The sequence below is a fragment of the Geotrypetes seraphini genome, chromosome 4, assembly GCF_902459505.1.
Source record: "Geotrypetes seraphini chromosome 4, aGeoSer1.1, whole genome shotgun sequence".
In the NCBI taxonomy this organism is placed as follows: domain Eukaryota; kingdom Metazoa; phylum Chordata; class Amphibia; order Gymnophiona; family Dermophiidae; genus Geotrypetes; species Geotrypetes seraphini.
In genome coordinates, this window is record NC_047087.1 from 106,345,706 (window position 1) to 106,360,346 (window position 14,641).

At 42.0% G+C, this 14,641-nt stretch overlaps 1 protein-coding gene across 8 annotated transcripts in view; it reads right to left on the minus strand.

Annotated features, from left to right (window-relative positions):
• POLQ (DNA polymerase theta) overlaps positions 1 to 14,641 on the minus strand; it is a 321,333-nt gene that overhangs the window by 121,745 nt on the left and 184,947 nt on the right. For all 8 annotated transcript variants that reach the window (XR_004539268.1, XR_004539267.1, XR_004539270.1 and 5 more), the window contains one exon: positions 289 to 3,491. Coding sequence is in view for 4 of the 8 variants with exons in the window: in XM_033942580.1 (XP_033798471.1) it covers positions 289 to 3,491 (3,203 nt within the window). In the remaining 4 variants the exon portion in view is untranslated. The remainder of the gene's footprint in view (positions 1 to 288; positions 3,492 to 14,641) is intronic.

The window sequence follows — 14,641 nt, forward strand, 5'->3', positions numbered from 1 at the left end:
AATTCACTAAATTAAAAAGCTTAAAATCATTATACATAAAAGGACGGAAGGGGATGAATGAAGAATTGCAAGACCTTTGAAAGCATTATTGCTTGGACTGGTCATATCTGACACCCCTCCTTGTGAATTGTTCACTCACCTTGTATATTTTAGTTTAGTTATTCACTGTTTGTTGATTCACGAAACGTAATTTAAGGATGCCCAATTAATCAACATGCCCTATTTTAAATTTGCCCTCCTCATGTTTTAACGCACAATCAAATCTCTACAGAGACCAGGAAAACATACCTTTCTTAAATCTTCCACCAATGGTACATTTAGGTGACAAAGGATATTTCCGCCTCTCACATGCTGTCGAAATGGCAAATCTTTTTTTGCTCTTCCATTCCTTGATAAATGTTTGAAAGAGTTCCTGATCGCTTGCTACATCAATAATGGTGAAGTTTTCAGTACTACAAGGGACTGATGTCAATGACAAATCATCCTGAGATAGCTGCAAGGAAAAACCCTCATCTATGACAAAGTTGTCTTTCTTAGAGTCTTCCTCAGCCATTTCCACATGTTCACAGTTAAGTTCCAGGATATCCAACTTTTTATTAGGTAATAGCAATGGTGCATTGCCCTCACTATTGTTCATCATTTTGCTTTTGACACTCTTCACAGTGGACATGTCAGTGACTCTTAAAGCAACTGATGTATTTGGCGTTGGAGGAACAAGCTCATGTCTACTATCAGGCCTAGAATCTGAATCCATGAACATTAAAGGAGTAGAATTTCTCTTGCGAGAGTCACAAAACCCAAGGTTACTGTCAAGATTGCAACTATTTTTCAGATCTATGACAGATGAAAGAGGCTCTCTTTTATGGCTGCTATACTGATAATTTGCAAAAGTTTCTTTTTTCTTCTTAGAATCTAACTGTTCTTTTGTGCATGAGGGTTTAGGGCTAATTATGGTATACTGACTCGTCATAGGACTAGGCCATCTATCTAAAATATCCTGCATGCCAGGGCTCAAGTCAAATGACTTATCAGACCATAAAGCTGGACTAGCATTCTTTCCTACATTTAACTTATCAGCATGGATCTCTAAAACTTTACGAAAGGCGGTGTCCAGTGGCACAGCAGAGTTATCTTCAACATTTTGTACATTTCTTACTTTTAGCTCAAAAGATTCAGCTGATGAAAGACAATTTTCTACACCTTGAAGGGAATCTACATTATCTAAAGCTTCAGGCATCTGGAAAGAAACAAAATCAGAAAATATGAAAGATGCATCATTCCACTTTTGCAGCTGCTGCTTCTCTTTAACAGTAGAAATTGATAACTTCTCAACTGTTTCTGCTTGTGGTTCCTCACATAAAAGAGGAGAAAGCATATTAGAATCAGCCTTGACATGACCAAATATCTCTGCATCTGGTTCTCTATCAGGATCATTAAACGTCTGATCATCAATGAAACTGTCAAACAAAAAACTGTCACTCATGTTATGGCTTGATTCAGCGATGGGAAGGCATCCTACAGCCTTCAATGTAGTAGAAGACTGGCCATTCAGTGGTGGAGATTCTTTGTTAAGAACTGGAGAGGTACTCTCCTTTATTAAATCCTGAGTATGATAATCTTGACAAAAACTTTTGAACTGGCTGTCAGTGAGGGAAAAATCATTTCCTTTAACACCAAAATAATTCTCTCCGTATTTAAGGGGAAGATTTCCTGAGGCTATCGCTTTCACACAAAACAGACTGCTATTTTGATTTACATGGTCTATGATCATCTGATTATAGTGATCCATTTTTTTAAATGCTGTATTTGATCCAACATCAGCTTCCAGAATGCATGTCATGCCAGCGTGGTTTTCTCTCTCTGGGCTTTTCATCTCTGATGTTGTTATCAACTCTGCATCTTTTATTCCCTGCTGTCTTACAAATTCATGTGCTACCTGCTGTTGTATTAGAATGTTTGTTTGCGTATCTAACTGGAAGCTATCTTCAAACTCTCTAGAGGGCCAATACAAGTCAGTTGATCTAATGATTTTAGTTTCTTTTGGAATACAAACACCTGCTTTGGACTGAAGGCTTGGTTTAGTTATTGGATCTTCAACATTCTTTTCCTTATTCACATCTCTATTTTTTAGCAATGAATCACTGGATTTTTCTGTACTAATTTTTTTAGCCTCTGTACCCTGGACATTACTACCTTGATTCAGTTTACAATAATTCCCCACAGATTCCCATGGGTTGAATTCTGCACTCCTTGGCACAGTTACAAAATTTGTGGCTACTACATTATGAGCAACTTGATGTATAAACTCATGCTGAGTAGTAGATGTTGCATCTTCCTCCATTGTTTGTATTTCATTTAATTTAATATGTTCTGCTTTTCTCCCTTCAGAAGTGTTCCCATTTGATAATGAATTTTCAAAAGTAAGCAATTCTCCCAGTGCATCATGCATGCCATTATCCGTGGATGGTATGCCTTCCTGTGCATTGCCTCTAGGCCCCTCTTCCGCAAGACCTGTCTCCACAACTTTTAGTTTGGAATTATCTATATGTGATAGACTTTGGTCTAATTCTTCAGTGGTTATTTTAATCTGACATAAATTGTTAGCGGTCTGAAAAGGGATTGTTCTTTTTTCTCTGGCTTCAGCAGAAGTAACTTCACTTTTAAGCAAAATCTTTGACTTTACAGATTTCATCTTCTTCATTTCTAACACATTCCCAGACTTATTACAGTTAGGTATAGAAGAACCTGTTGAATCCACCATAGATTTCCTTAACTCTTGAAGATGTAATGCATAAGGTCTGAGAAGATTACCTTTGTCCCTTAATGAGTTTAAACCAGTATCCATGTTTTTTGTGAACATGGCTGTTCTTGGAATGTTTTCTAAAATACAGTTTTCAACCAAAACCTCTCTAGAAATTTCCTTAACAGGAATACCTACAGGTATGATTGGTATGTTTTCTTTGCCTGGACCTGAACTTGGCCTCTTTCTAACCTCATTCAAAATATCTTCTGAATTCTCTAAACATTTATTTATTTTTTCAGATCTGTCTATAGAATTTGCATGTTTGAGCTTCCAATAAAGCAGATCTGGTGAAAGCTCTTTATTTTTCTCTTTGATGGAAACTTGCAATATATTTACTGACATCCCAATACTTGTGTTGCTGTCCTTTGCCAATAAAATTTCATTCTCATTTGCCTTTGATGAGGTCAGAGTTGAGATTCTGTCATCATCTGGTGCACCATTTTTTACTTCTCCCTCACATGCTGATTTGCTATTACTCTCTATAGATATATCTGACTCAAGAAAAGAATCTGGGTTCCACTGAACTCCCATCAAAGCCAAGTCTTTCTTAAGAAGGTTTTGAGCTTCTGCCACAATGAGCTCAGCTGCTTCTCTCTCTGTGAGACCCTTCTTTCCTGTCACCCAAATGCAACGTGTAGTACGTCGTTCCTCTGCAGCTTCTTCATCCTCATCTACAGCTGTACGGACACTGAAAGAAGAAAACATAAATCTACCATCATTTGAGAAAAATGTTATATATATATTGTTAGGGTAAGAAAAACTTCAGAATTCAGGGGGAGGGGGGTCTAAAGACTTCCAGACTCTCTCCATTTTTGATCATACATTTAAAATCCTTCCTTAGTCCATTTATAAATGTCTCTTTTTCACCTTTATTCACCAACTACACTATTCAATGTAAACACTTATTTTTATTGCAACAAAATATGTATATTGATATGAAGGAAATTTTTCCACTTATCTTTTAGATATCCATACTTTGGTGCTGAGATATAGTACTCAGTAACAGCTCTTTATATTCCGAGTAATCTTTCCAGTATCTAAAAAGCAGCATAGACAGTCTGACGCAGCCAGCGTTTCACAACATTCCAGCTGCTGCGTCAGGGTGAATAAAATTCACCTGCTCTTATCCTAAAAACAAATTCAAAAGTAAGAATATACCAGTCACTGCTCCAAAAAGGCTTCTAATAAAATGCATAGTGTACCAACACAACATTCTTCTCACATTCAGCAATGCTGTTTCAAAAAATGGTAACTTAGTTTTAAATAGACAAAAACAAACTATCCAATAGATATGTGCACATAAATGGCAGCCATAGGTAACTTACTCAAATCAATTTAAAAAAATGGTGAAATTCGATAAACAGATAAATCCAACGTTGTTCACGTTGAGCAAGTAGTTTCTTAGAGTCTTCTTCTCTACTGCTTTGAGATGAACAATCTAGAACCACCATTCACAAATCTGAAAATCATGATGAAATTGAACACAATGTTTGACTAAAGGAGCTCCCATGTTTTTTTCTAATACATACCAATAGCCTCAATTCCACTATATGTCAAGCTAATGGAAGGCCTCGTTCAGGGCGGATTCAGGGCGGATTACAGAAGAGGATTTCTGGACATGTCCAGAGGTGTTACAGAGTAGAGCAGGTTGCTTCAGAGGATTGAAATATTTCATATGGTGTTAGTTAGTCTTCATGGATTTCTTGAATAGCAGGGTTTTTATTTCTTTTCTGAAAGTTTTGTAGTCTGGGGTCGCGATTAGTAGATTGGACAGTTGGTGGTCTAGTTTTGCTGCCTGTGTGGCTAGAAGGCCATCGTATAGTTTTTTCTGTTTGATGTTTCTGATTGAAGGGTATGTGAATGGTGGCTGGGTTCTCCTGTGTCTGGTTGTGGTAGTTCAGATTAGGCGGTTGACCAAGTAGGCTGGGCTGTCACCATTTATGGATTTAAATAATAGACAGTAGAATTTAAATAGTATTCTTGCTTGAATTGGGAGCCAGTGTGAGTCGAGGTATACCGCGGTGATGTGGTCATGATTTCTTAGTGAATAGATTAGTCTCAGGGCTGTGTTTTGTACTGTTTGTAGTTGTTTTATCATTGTTGCGGTAGTCGAGGAGACCTAGGACTAGGGACTGGACCATAAGCTGCAATTGTTTGCTGTCGAAGAATTTTCAAACTTGCCTTAGGTTTCTCATGACCGTGAATGATTTTTGTATTGTTTTGTTGATTTGTGGTTGCATGGTACAGCATCTGTCTATCGTCATTCCCAGAAGTTTGAATGGGGTATGTGATTGAGTTTATTACTAGGTTTGTTATGGTTGGGGTTTTATTTTTTTCGAGAAGTATGAATTTTGTTTTGTCTGGGTTCAGTTTTAGTTTGTGGTCTTTCATCCATGTTGCCACTGTTTCTAGAATTCTGTGTAGTGTGTCTGTCAAGGTGGCCTTGGCTGATCAAAAGGAAGGAGAATAGTGATGTCGTCTGCATAGCTATAGGAGGGTAAACCTATTTTGTCTAGGCAGGTGCCGAGGGATGCAATATAGAGATTGAAGAGTGTTGGGGATAATGGCGAGCCTTGAGGTACGCTACAGGGGTTGAACCATGGTTCTGATTTTTCTTTGTTTGTCTTTACTCTGTAGGTTCTGGATTGTAGGAATCCTTGAAAACGTGTGTACTTTGTCTGCGATTTCTATTGTTATCTAGTATTTGTAGCAGGATGTCGTGTTCTACCAGGTCAAATGCTGCGGTGAGATCTCTAGTTGTATAATCAGCATTTTTTTGCCTGTGCCGAGGTGTTGTCTAGCTGTGTCCATAAGGGAGCCTAGTAGTGACTCAGTACTGAAGTTGGTTCTGAATCCAGACTGTGTAGGGTGGAGCAAATTGTGGTTTTCTAGGTAGTTGGTGAGGAGTTTAGCTATGAGGCCTTCCATTAGCTTGACATATAGTGGAATTGAGGCTATTGGTCTGTAGTTAGATGGTTGATCTGTTGCTCCTTTTGGGTCTTTCAAGATCAGAGTGACGATGACTTCAGAGAGGTCTTGTGGGAAAAGGTCATCTGTGAGCATGGTTTGTATCCACTGCATGAGGAGAAAGCGGAATTTTAGGCTGGAGGTTTTTAACAGGTATAGAGGGCACTGATTGGGGTCGCAAGCTGCATGGCTGTATTTTTTATAGAATTTGTTAAGGTCGGACCATTGTATTGTGGAGAAGTAGGACCAGGTCCTATCTGCTGCAGCTAATTCTTTTTTTGTGGGGGGCATTCTGATCTCTTCTAGGTGGGTTGGGGTTCCTGCGAAGTTTGCCCTGGCAGTTGTAATTTTGTTTTTAAAGTATTCAGCTAAACGGGTGGCTGAAGGGGGAGGGTTGTCGTTTTTGGCTAGGTAGAGTTTGGTGTCTCTGAGTTCTTTTAGTACCGGTAATTGGAATAGTTTTTTTGTGTCTTGGGCCTCTTTGCCTATTTGGTTTGTGTAGCATGTCTTTCTTTTTTCTTTTAATTTTAGTTTGTATTGTTGGTTTAGTTTTTTCCATGCTGCTCTTGTGTGTTCTTAGTTACTCTTTCTCAATTTTCTTTCTAGTCATCTGCATTGTCTTTTGAGTAGGAGTAGTTTATTGTCGAACCTTTTGTCTGATCGTCTGCCGATTCTGGTTTTTGTTTGTATTGGGGCTAGCTCGTCTATGGTAGTTGTACTTATATTGCACCATTATGAGATGAAGTCTTTGGGGTCACATTCTTGGATTGTAGCGTCCGTTTTGTTCCAGAATTTGGAGGAGTCGATATATGTATGTGATTTGTAGGTTAAGCTTTGGAGTTTTGGTTTGGTTTTGCCTTTGGCCCAATTGATACTGAAGGTGTATGTGTAGTGGTCTGAACAGATGGATCTGGACCATTTTCCATTTGAGGTTTGAATCTCTGGTAGAATAGGCTGTTGGGTCATGAAGGCTGTAAAGTCTAGTTGGTGACCTTTCTCATGTGTGGTTTGTGGGTCTAAGATCGTGTAGGTTAAGGCTTTGAGGTAAGATAGTAGGTTTTCTACTTGCTTAGAGGTATGGGCTTCGAGATGGAGGTTTAGATCTCCTAGGATTAGGTTGTAAGTTGCTGTTAGTGAGTTTTGGTATATAAAATCTTCAAATTCTGGTCTTGCTGTGTTCCAATTCCTTGGTGTTATGTAGCAGAGCATGCAGGTTATGGATTCTTTTAGTGTGGTGCATAAAAGTTGGCAGGCTGGTAGATCCATGAATGGGGTGGACATTTTGTCTAGTATGTTTAAGTTTAAGGAGTTTCTGACTAAGATGGCTAGACCTCCTCCTCTTTTTTTTTTCCCCTGCAGACCACTGTTATCTTGTTTCCCTTCGGGCAAACTTCCATTATCCTGGGGTCCGAATCTGAGGTTAGCCAGGTTTCATTGAGGAAGAGGCAGTCTAGATTTTCAGTTTTTATCAAGTCTTTTATGTGTTCTGTCTTTGGGCCTAGATCTCTGATGTTTATGCAGGCACATGTTAGTATGGTGTATTCTGTTTGCGTGCTATTTGTTGCTTTTGGGTAGACAAGTGCTCTTGGTTGGGGGGTGTGGTTTAGTCCTGAAAGGGTTTTGTTGGTCTTCTCCTCCATGTTGATGTGAAGATTTGGTGTATGCAGGTCTGGGAGTTTATGTTTCTGTCTGTAATGGTTCTCTTGGCTGGGTGGTGAATTCTATTGTAGTTGAAATAATTGGTATTGGGGAGATGTTGTTTGCTGCAGCCTTTCAGTTAGCTAGGAGCAAGATGATCAGTAGGATAGTTTGTGTTTGTGGTATAGCTTTCATTGTGAAAGATAGGGAAGAACAAAATAGCAGAGCCAAAGAAAAGGGGAACTTTTAAACAAGCAAGGTTTCCCGCTGAGCCCTCCAACTGGCTCAGTTGCTGGAGATACGTCTGGCAAAAGCACAACTGGAAGAACAAATGACTAGAAATGTAAAAAAGGGTGACAAAAATGTCTTCAGGTATATTAGTGAAAGGAGGAAGGCAAAAAAATGGAACTGTAAGGCTGAAAGAAGCTTCAAACCACTATGTGGAGAGTGATGAGGAAAAAGCTAACTTGCTAAACAAATACTTTTGCTCTGTTTTTACAGATGAAAATCCTGGAGAAGAACCGCAATTGGCTGCCAAAATTACTCATGAGGCAGCATCTTACATACTGCAGTGAACAGAACAACAAAATACATCCATTGTAAAACTAAACAAGCCAGACTAGTACAGATTGATCCTGAACAGTCAATGCTAACAGAGAACCATGTCTTTCATACACACAGAACCCAGAAAGCACCTTCACTCAATATAGAATATGCAATTTATTTATTTAAAAATTTATATACCGTATATATTACCTATACGGTTTCCATAGCAACAAGCATAACATGTTAAACAAACATACATAGTTCAGTTGTTAAAAAAACAACACTCTTAAAAATGGTCAACCAACATCAAATCTTCAAATCCAGTTTGAATATAAAATTTCACCTCAAAAAAGCCTTCACAAACAGTTGAATTTTTAACATTTCCTTAAAATTCAGTCAAGCAGCACACAAACACAAAATTCCTGGCAGAGTATTCCACAGCTTTACACCCACTACAGATAACATAGTCGCAGCAATCTTAATGTGTGAGATTAACATATTACCTTCCAAACATAATTTCACACTGTTTTCTGATCTCAGACATCTTTTAGGCTGATAGATTAAAAAAAAAAACAACTCTTGAAAAACAGCAGGAGAGACATGGTACAAAGTTTGATGAATTATGGAAAGAATTTTGAATTGGACTCTGTTGTATTGGTAACCAGTGCAACTGCTTCAATATTGGTGTTATACAAGTCATTCCAGAAGTACCTGTGATCAATCTAGCTACAGAATTAATCAACATCTCTAATGCACTCATTTTCACTTTTGCAGCTCCCAAATATAATGAGTTACAATAATCTACTCTGCTCAAGATCAATGCTTGCACCACACTTCAAAAATCATAATTTGGCAACATCTTTAACTGCATATATCCCACCTGTATTATTTTCAACTAGTCTTTAAGCCCGTTACATTAACGGGTGCTAGAATAGATGTGTCTGTCTGTCTGTGTTTCTTTCTCTCTCTCTTCTTGGCCGCTGTCTGTGTCCTTCTGTCTTCCCCCCCCAAGCAAAGCTGTCTGCCCCCAGCACACACCTTCCCCCAAAGCAGCCCCCTTTCCCTCTCCCTAACTGTCTCTCCATGGCCCTCTTCTGTCTTCCTCCCCAGAGCAAAGCTGTTTGCCCCAAGCACACCCCTCCCCCTCAAAGCAACCTCCTTTCCCTCTCCCTGTCTCTCCAAGGCCCCTTCTGTCTATTCCCCCCAGAGCAAAGCTGTTTGCCCCAAGCACACCCCCTCCCCCCAAAGCAGCCCTCTTTCCCTCTCCCTGTCTCTCCATGGCCCCTTCTGTCTTCCCCCTCCCCCCCGAGCACAGCTGTCTGTCCCAAGCATACCCCTCCCCCCCAAAGCAGCCCCCTTTCCCTTTCCCCCTGCCCCCCCTGTATTGGCCCCATTCTTACCCTCCCTCCATCCCGGCGTCTTCTGGCCTGCTCCTCTTCAAAGCAGCCTGCGATCGTGGCCAGCTTTAGCGAACCTCGCAGGCCACTCTCCAACTCGGTAGCATGTTCCCTCTGACGCGATCCCGTGTGTCAGAGGGAACTGCTACTGAGTTTGGAGAGCGGCCTGTGAGGTTCGCTAAAGCCGGCCACGATCACAGGCTGCTTTGGAAGAGGAGGAGCGGCGGCGACGGCGGCGGTTGGTGAGTTGAAGCTCCATTGTGTTCGCGGACGCGGGCAAGGAGAGAGCTTGCCTGCGCTTCGGGCTGCTGAGTGAGGGCGGGAGGAGGGGGAGTGGCCAGAGTGATGCCTGCAGCCTGGTTCTAAAATGGAACACGGCCAGGGATCACATACCACAGCGGCAGGGATCACGCTTTTTTTAAAGCGCATGCACCGCTTAACCTTTTATTATATAGGATATTTGTTTCTCCATAATCAAATATCTATCCAAACACACTCCTAAAATTGTCATCTCTTTTTTTACCACCAATCACTCTCCCATCACACAAACCCTATCTATCTCAAAACTGTCCCATCGATTTTTCACCATCATCACACCTCTGTCTTATTCACATTTAATTTCACATCATGATTATCCATCTAGTTCACAATCTTCTCCCTATATACTTGTAAACATCTCTCAGCTCTTTGAACATCACATATTGGGAAAATATATATATATATATATATATATATATATACTAGTGTTTAAGCCCGTTACATTAACAGGTGCTAGAGTAGATGTCGATCTATCTGGGGTTTTTTTCTTTGTCTCTCTCTTTTCTTGGACGCTGTCTGTCTGTCATTCTTTCTGTCTGTGTCTCTCTCTGGCCCCCTGCCTGCCTGTATTTCTCTGTTGCGCCATGCCTGCCTGTCTCTCCGTGGCCCCCTTCCTATGTTCATAATGTCCTTAGTGCCCTCAGTGCCCCTTCCTATGTCTTTAGGGTCTCCTTCCCATATCCTTAGTACCCCTTCCTATGTCCTTAGTGGCCCCAGTGCCTCCTTCTGATGTCCATTGTGCCCCCAGTGCCTCCATCCTGTGTCCTTAGTGCCCCATTGTCTCCGTCCTGTGTCCTTAGTGCCCCCTTCCCATGTCCTTAGTGCCCCCAGTGCCTCCGTCCTGTGTCCTTAGTGCCCCCAGTGTCTCTGTCCTGTGTCCTTAGTGCCCTCAGTGCCCCTTCCTATGTCCTTAGTGGCTCCCAGTGCCTCCTTCCTATGACTTTGTCCCACCCCCACCCTCCGAAGCCAGCCTGCCTGCCTGCTTCCCTCCCATCCCCCTTTGCATTATAACCCTTGAGAAGTATGTTTCCATCTTCCGCCCCACACACACTTCCACCGCCGTGCAGCCGACCCCCCTGACCCTCCCATTGCGAGTTGACCGATGGGCCTCCCGGCTCCGACAGTATACACAGCACTGTGGGCACGCTGCTTCGTGGCCTTCTGCTGCCCTGATTTCCTCTGCCTCATCTCTGATGATGTCATCATGGACAAGGTAGAGGAAATCGGGGCAGTGGAGGGCCGCGAGGCAGCGTGTTTGGAGTGCTGTGGACACTGCTGGAGGCTTGAGGTTTGTGATCGTCTCGCGGTGGGAAGGTCGGGTGGGAGGGTCAATGGGGGTTCGGGTGTGGCGGGAGGGCGATGACGATTATATGAGAGCTTCTGAGTGGATCAGGGCAGGGTCGAGGGCACCATCGTGTACTGGTAAACAGAACCCTAGGCACGCTTGCGCACTCCTACCTTCCAGGGACCTACTGATCATGGAACACACAAGTGGGAGTACGCATGCGTGCTTAGGGTTTTATTATTATAGATATCATCAGCATAAAGTTGATACTGTACCCCCAACTCTTGAAACATTGTCTCCAAAGCAGACATATATTTATTAAACAGGATTGCTGATAGTGCTGAGCCTCAATTGCACTTGAAACATTTACCCCATTACTAACTCTCAAAGATCTACCCTTTAAATAGGAAGCAAACCATTGCAACACCTCATTGAGTATTCCCAATTTCTTCAATTTCAACAACAGAATATCTAAATTCACCATCTTGAAAGCACCCTATACATCAAGAGATATCAGAAGATATTTCTTCCTTTCATCAATACCACTCCGTAATTCCTCCATCTCTGATAACAGTAACAGCTCTACACTATGGGCATGATGGAAACCAAATTGAAATGAATCAAGACACTCATTTTGAGCTATATATTTATTCAATTATGTCAATACCACTTTTTCAATCACCTTACCCATTAAAGGGACAACAGAAATCGGCAAAAGTTTTTAATATCTCCTAAATCCAATCCTTTTTTTTCTTTTAGATTGGGGTAACTATAGACTCCTTACATCCTGATAGAAATTTTCCCTCATTCAAGGATTTATTCACAAAAGCACTCACTACCTGAGGTATCTGATGAATTATATTAGAGTTGCAAGGATCCAACTCCATATGGGTTGGTGCCATATGTCTGATAATTTTATCTCTAGCACTCTGAAAAAGATCTCCACTAGTGCTGCCCGATTCGAATCGGTTCACCAATTCACTTCGGGTGAATCGATTCGAATCGATTAAAAAAAAACCAAAAAACCCGGCTTCCCAATTTGGCTGATCCTCCCCCCTCGCCCACTAAAGCAGGAGCGGCAGCGCTGCTCTTGCTGGTCAGCCGCTGCCACACCTGCTTTAGAGGGTGAGGGGGGAGGGTCAGTCGGGAAGTGCTGCTCTCAGGCTTCCCCCCCCTGGCATCCGGCTTCCCCCCTCGGCCTCCCCACACCATTTACCTTTGAGGAGCAGCCTGCAGACACGATTGCGGTACTAATGATCTTTGCAAACTGCTTCAGAGCTGTTTCCTCCACCACGATCCTGCCTCTGACATCAGAGCAGGGGGCGGGACCGTGGCAGAGGAAACATCTCCGAAGCAGTTTGCAAAGATCACTAGCACCGCGATCTTGTCTGCAGGCTGCTCCTCAAAGATAAACAGTACGGGGAGGCCAGGGGGAACACACAGGCCTTCTGTGGGGATGAGCAGTCCTTCGGGGTGGGGGGGTGGGACAGGCCTTCAGGGGGGACAGGCAGGCAGGCCTTCAGGGGGGACAGACAGGCAGGCCTTTAGGGATGGGATGCAGGCCTTTAAGGGGGGGACAGGCTTTCAAGGGGTGGACATACCTTTAGGGGAGGGGAGCAGGCCTTCAGGGGAGGGGGGCCCTGGTGTAGAAGTACCCGGAGGGAGGGAGGTAGGGAAGGGGAGTTCAAAGAGACATGCATATACCGGACTTTAGGAGGGAAGAAATAATGGGTCTAAAAATAGAGGAGAGGGAGAGAGATGATGGACAATGGTATTTAGGGAGGGAAGGGAGAGAAGTTGGACACAAGGGATGGTGTGGAGGGGGGATAGAGATACTGGATAGGAGGGTAATTGGGAAGAGAAAGGGAGAGATGGTGGACCCTAGGGTGGTAGGGAAGGAGGGAGAGATGCTGGATGAAAGGGTAGTTGAGAAAAGGTGAATCTGTGGATGGAGACGAAAAAAAGGAAATATGCCAGACCTCCAGGGGAGGGAAGGGAAAAGGAAGGGGATGACAGAGATGGCAAATGGATGGTTAGCACGGAGAAAGAAGAAAGGAGACCCTGGAAAGCAAGTTATCAGAAGACAACCAGAGTCTGGGACCAACACGATTTGAATATTGACCAGACAACAAAAGGTAGAAAAAATAATTTTATTTTCTGTTTTGTGATTACAATATGTCATATTTGAAAAGTGTATCCTGCCAGAGCTGGTGTTAGACCGCAAACGTGAGCTAGGATTTAACAGAGAGAGGAAAAGTCCTTTTTGTTTACACCACAGCGCCAGTGTGGTTAGAAGCCAAAGGGGGTGAAGAAGCTATAAAATAAACCCACCAGGATGTTTGAAAAAAACACCCAATTGGGCAGGAAAATCGAATCGAAAAACCAATTCAATAGGCTGAATCGAATCAAAATATTTTCCCTGAATCGGTCAGTACTAATCTCCACTCTACCACTTGATAATCTATATCACTCCTTACAAAATCTAATTCCTAAACTTTACCTGGGACAACCTCTCCAAGCTTAATCTGCACAAAATTTGCATATCTATTAATATCCGGTAATTCATCATCCTTAACTGTACTCTTTCCATCCAAAAAATATTTAACTGTTTGAAATAATTCCCGTGGTCTACTCTGAGCACCCTTAATATGGTTCTGAAAATATCTAATCCTATGTTCTTGTTATCACATAATGCCCTATATTCCAACAATCTGATCGAAAATCCTTCTTTATCATCCAGATAACCAGATTTTCTCCATTTCCTTTCAGCCATCCGAACTTCCCTCCTTAACCCAACAATCGCCTCAGATCTCCAAAGATACAGAGTTTTTACATTCAATAATCAATTTTCAGGTGCCACTACATCTAATGCAGTAGAAAGAGAAGAATGCCAAAGTTCAACATCCTCATCCATAGATCACTCTCCATCTATTACCAAACTCTCTTTCCATATTGCTGCTAAATTATTTATATCAAATCTTGGTCTTATTACCCTTCTCTTATCTTCTTTCCTTATTTGAGAAACAGAACAGAAGGAAGTAAGCAGTGATCAAACCATGTCATTTCTAATACCCCCCACTGTCAAAGAGGTCACTATTCACATTATCATCTTTTATCAACTCCGGGGATAAAGGAACATTAAAATCTCCAACCAAACACAAATGTTCCAAATTCACTTTTAACTCTAATAAAAATTCTAAAAAAGGAAAGCCATCAGAACTTGCAACACCAGGTGGCAAGTAAAACACACACACACCTCTCTCTGCCCCTTCTATATGGCATCTTCTCTCCTTCTATGCCCCTTTCAGAAACTGTATGCCTCCCCCTTCCATCTCTCCCTTCACCCCCATTGGTCTGGCATCCATCTTATTCCCTTCCCTCCCCTTTTTCCAATGGTCTGGCATTTCACTCTCTCTTTCTTTTCTTCTCTCATCTTCCTTCTCAATTTATTTTCTGCATCTGTCTAGATTAAGTTCCTACTACCCTGTTGTCAATTTCCCTTTTCATTGTGTTTACCTACCTCTTTCCCTCACTCCCTCCAGTATTTCACTAACTCAAAGCTCTTCCCCCCATCCAGCATGTGTCCTCTTTCTCCACCCCTTTCATCCAGCATCTTCTCCACTCTAAACTAAACTAAACTAAACTAAATCTTAAGTTTCTATACCGCATCATCTCCACAGAAGTAGA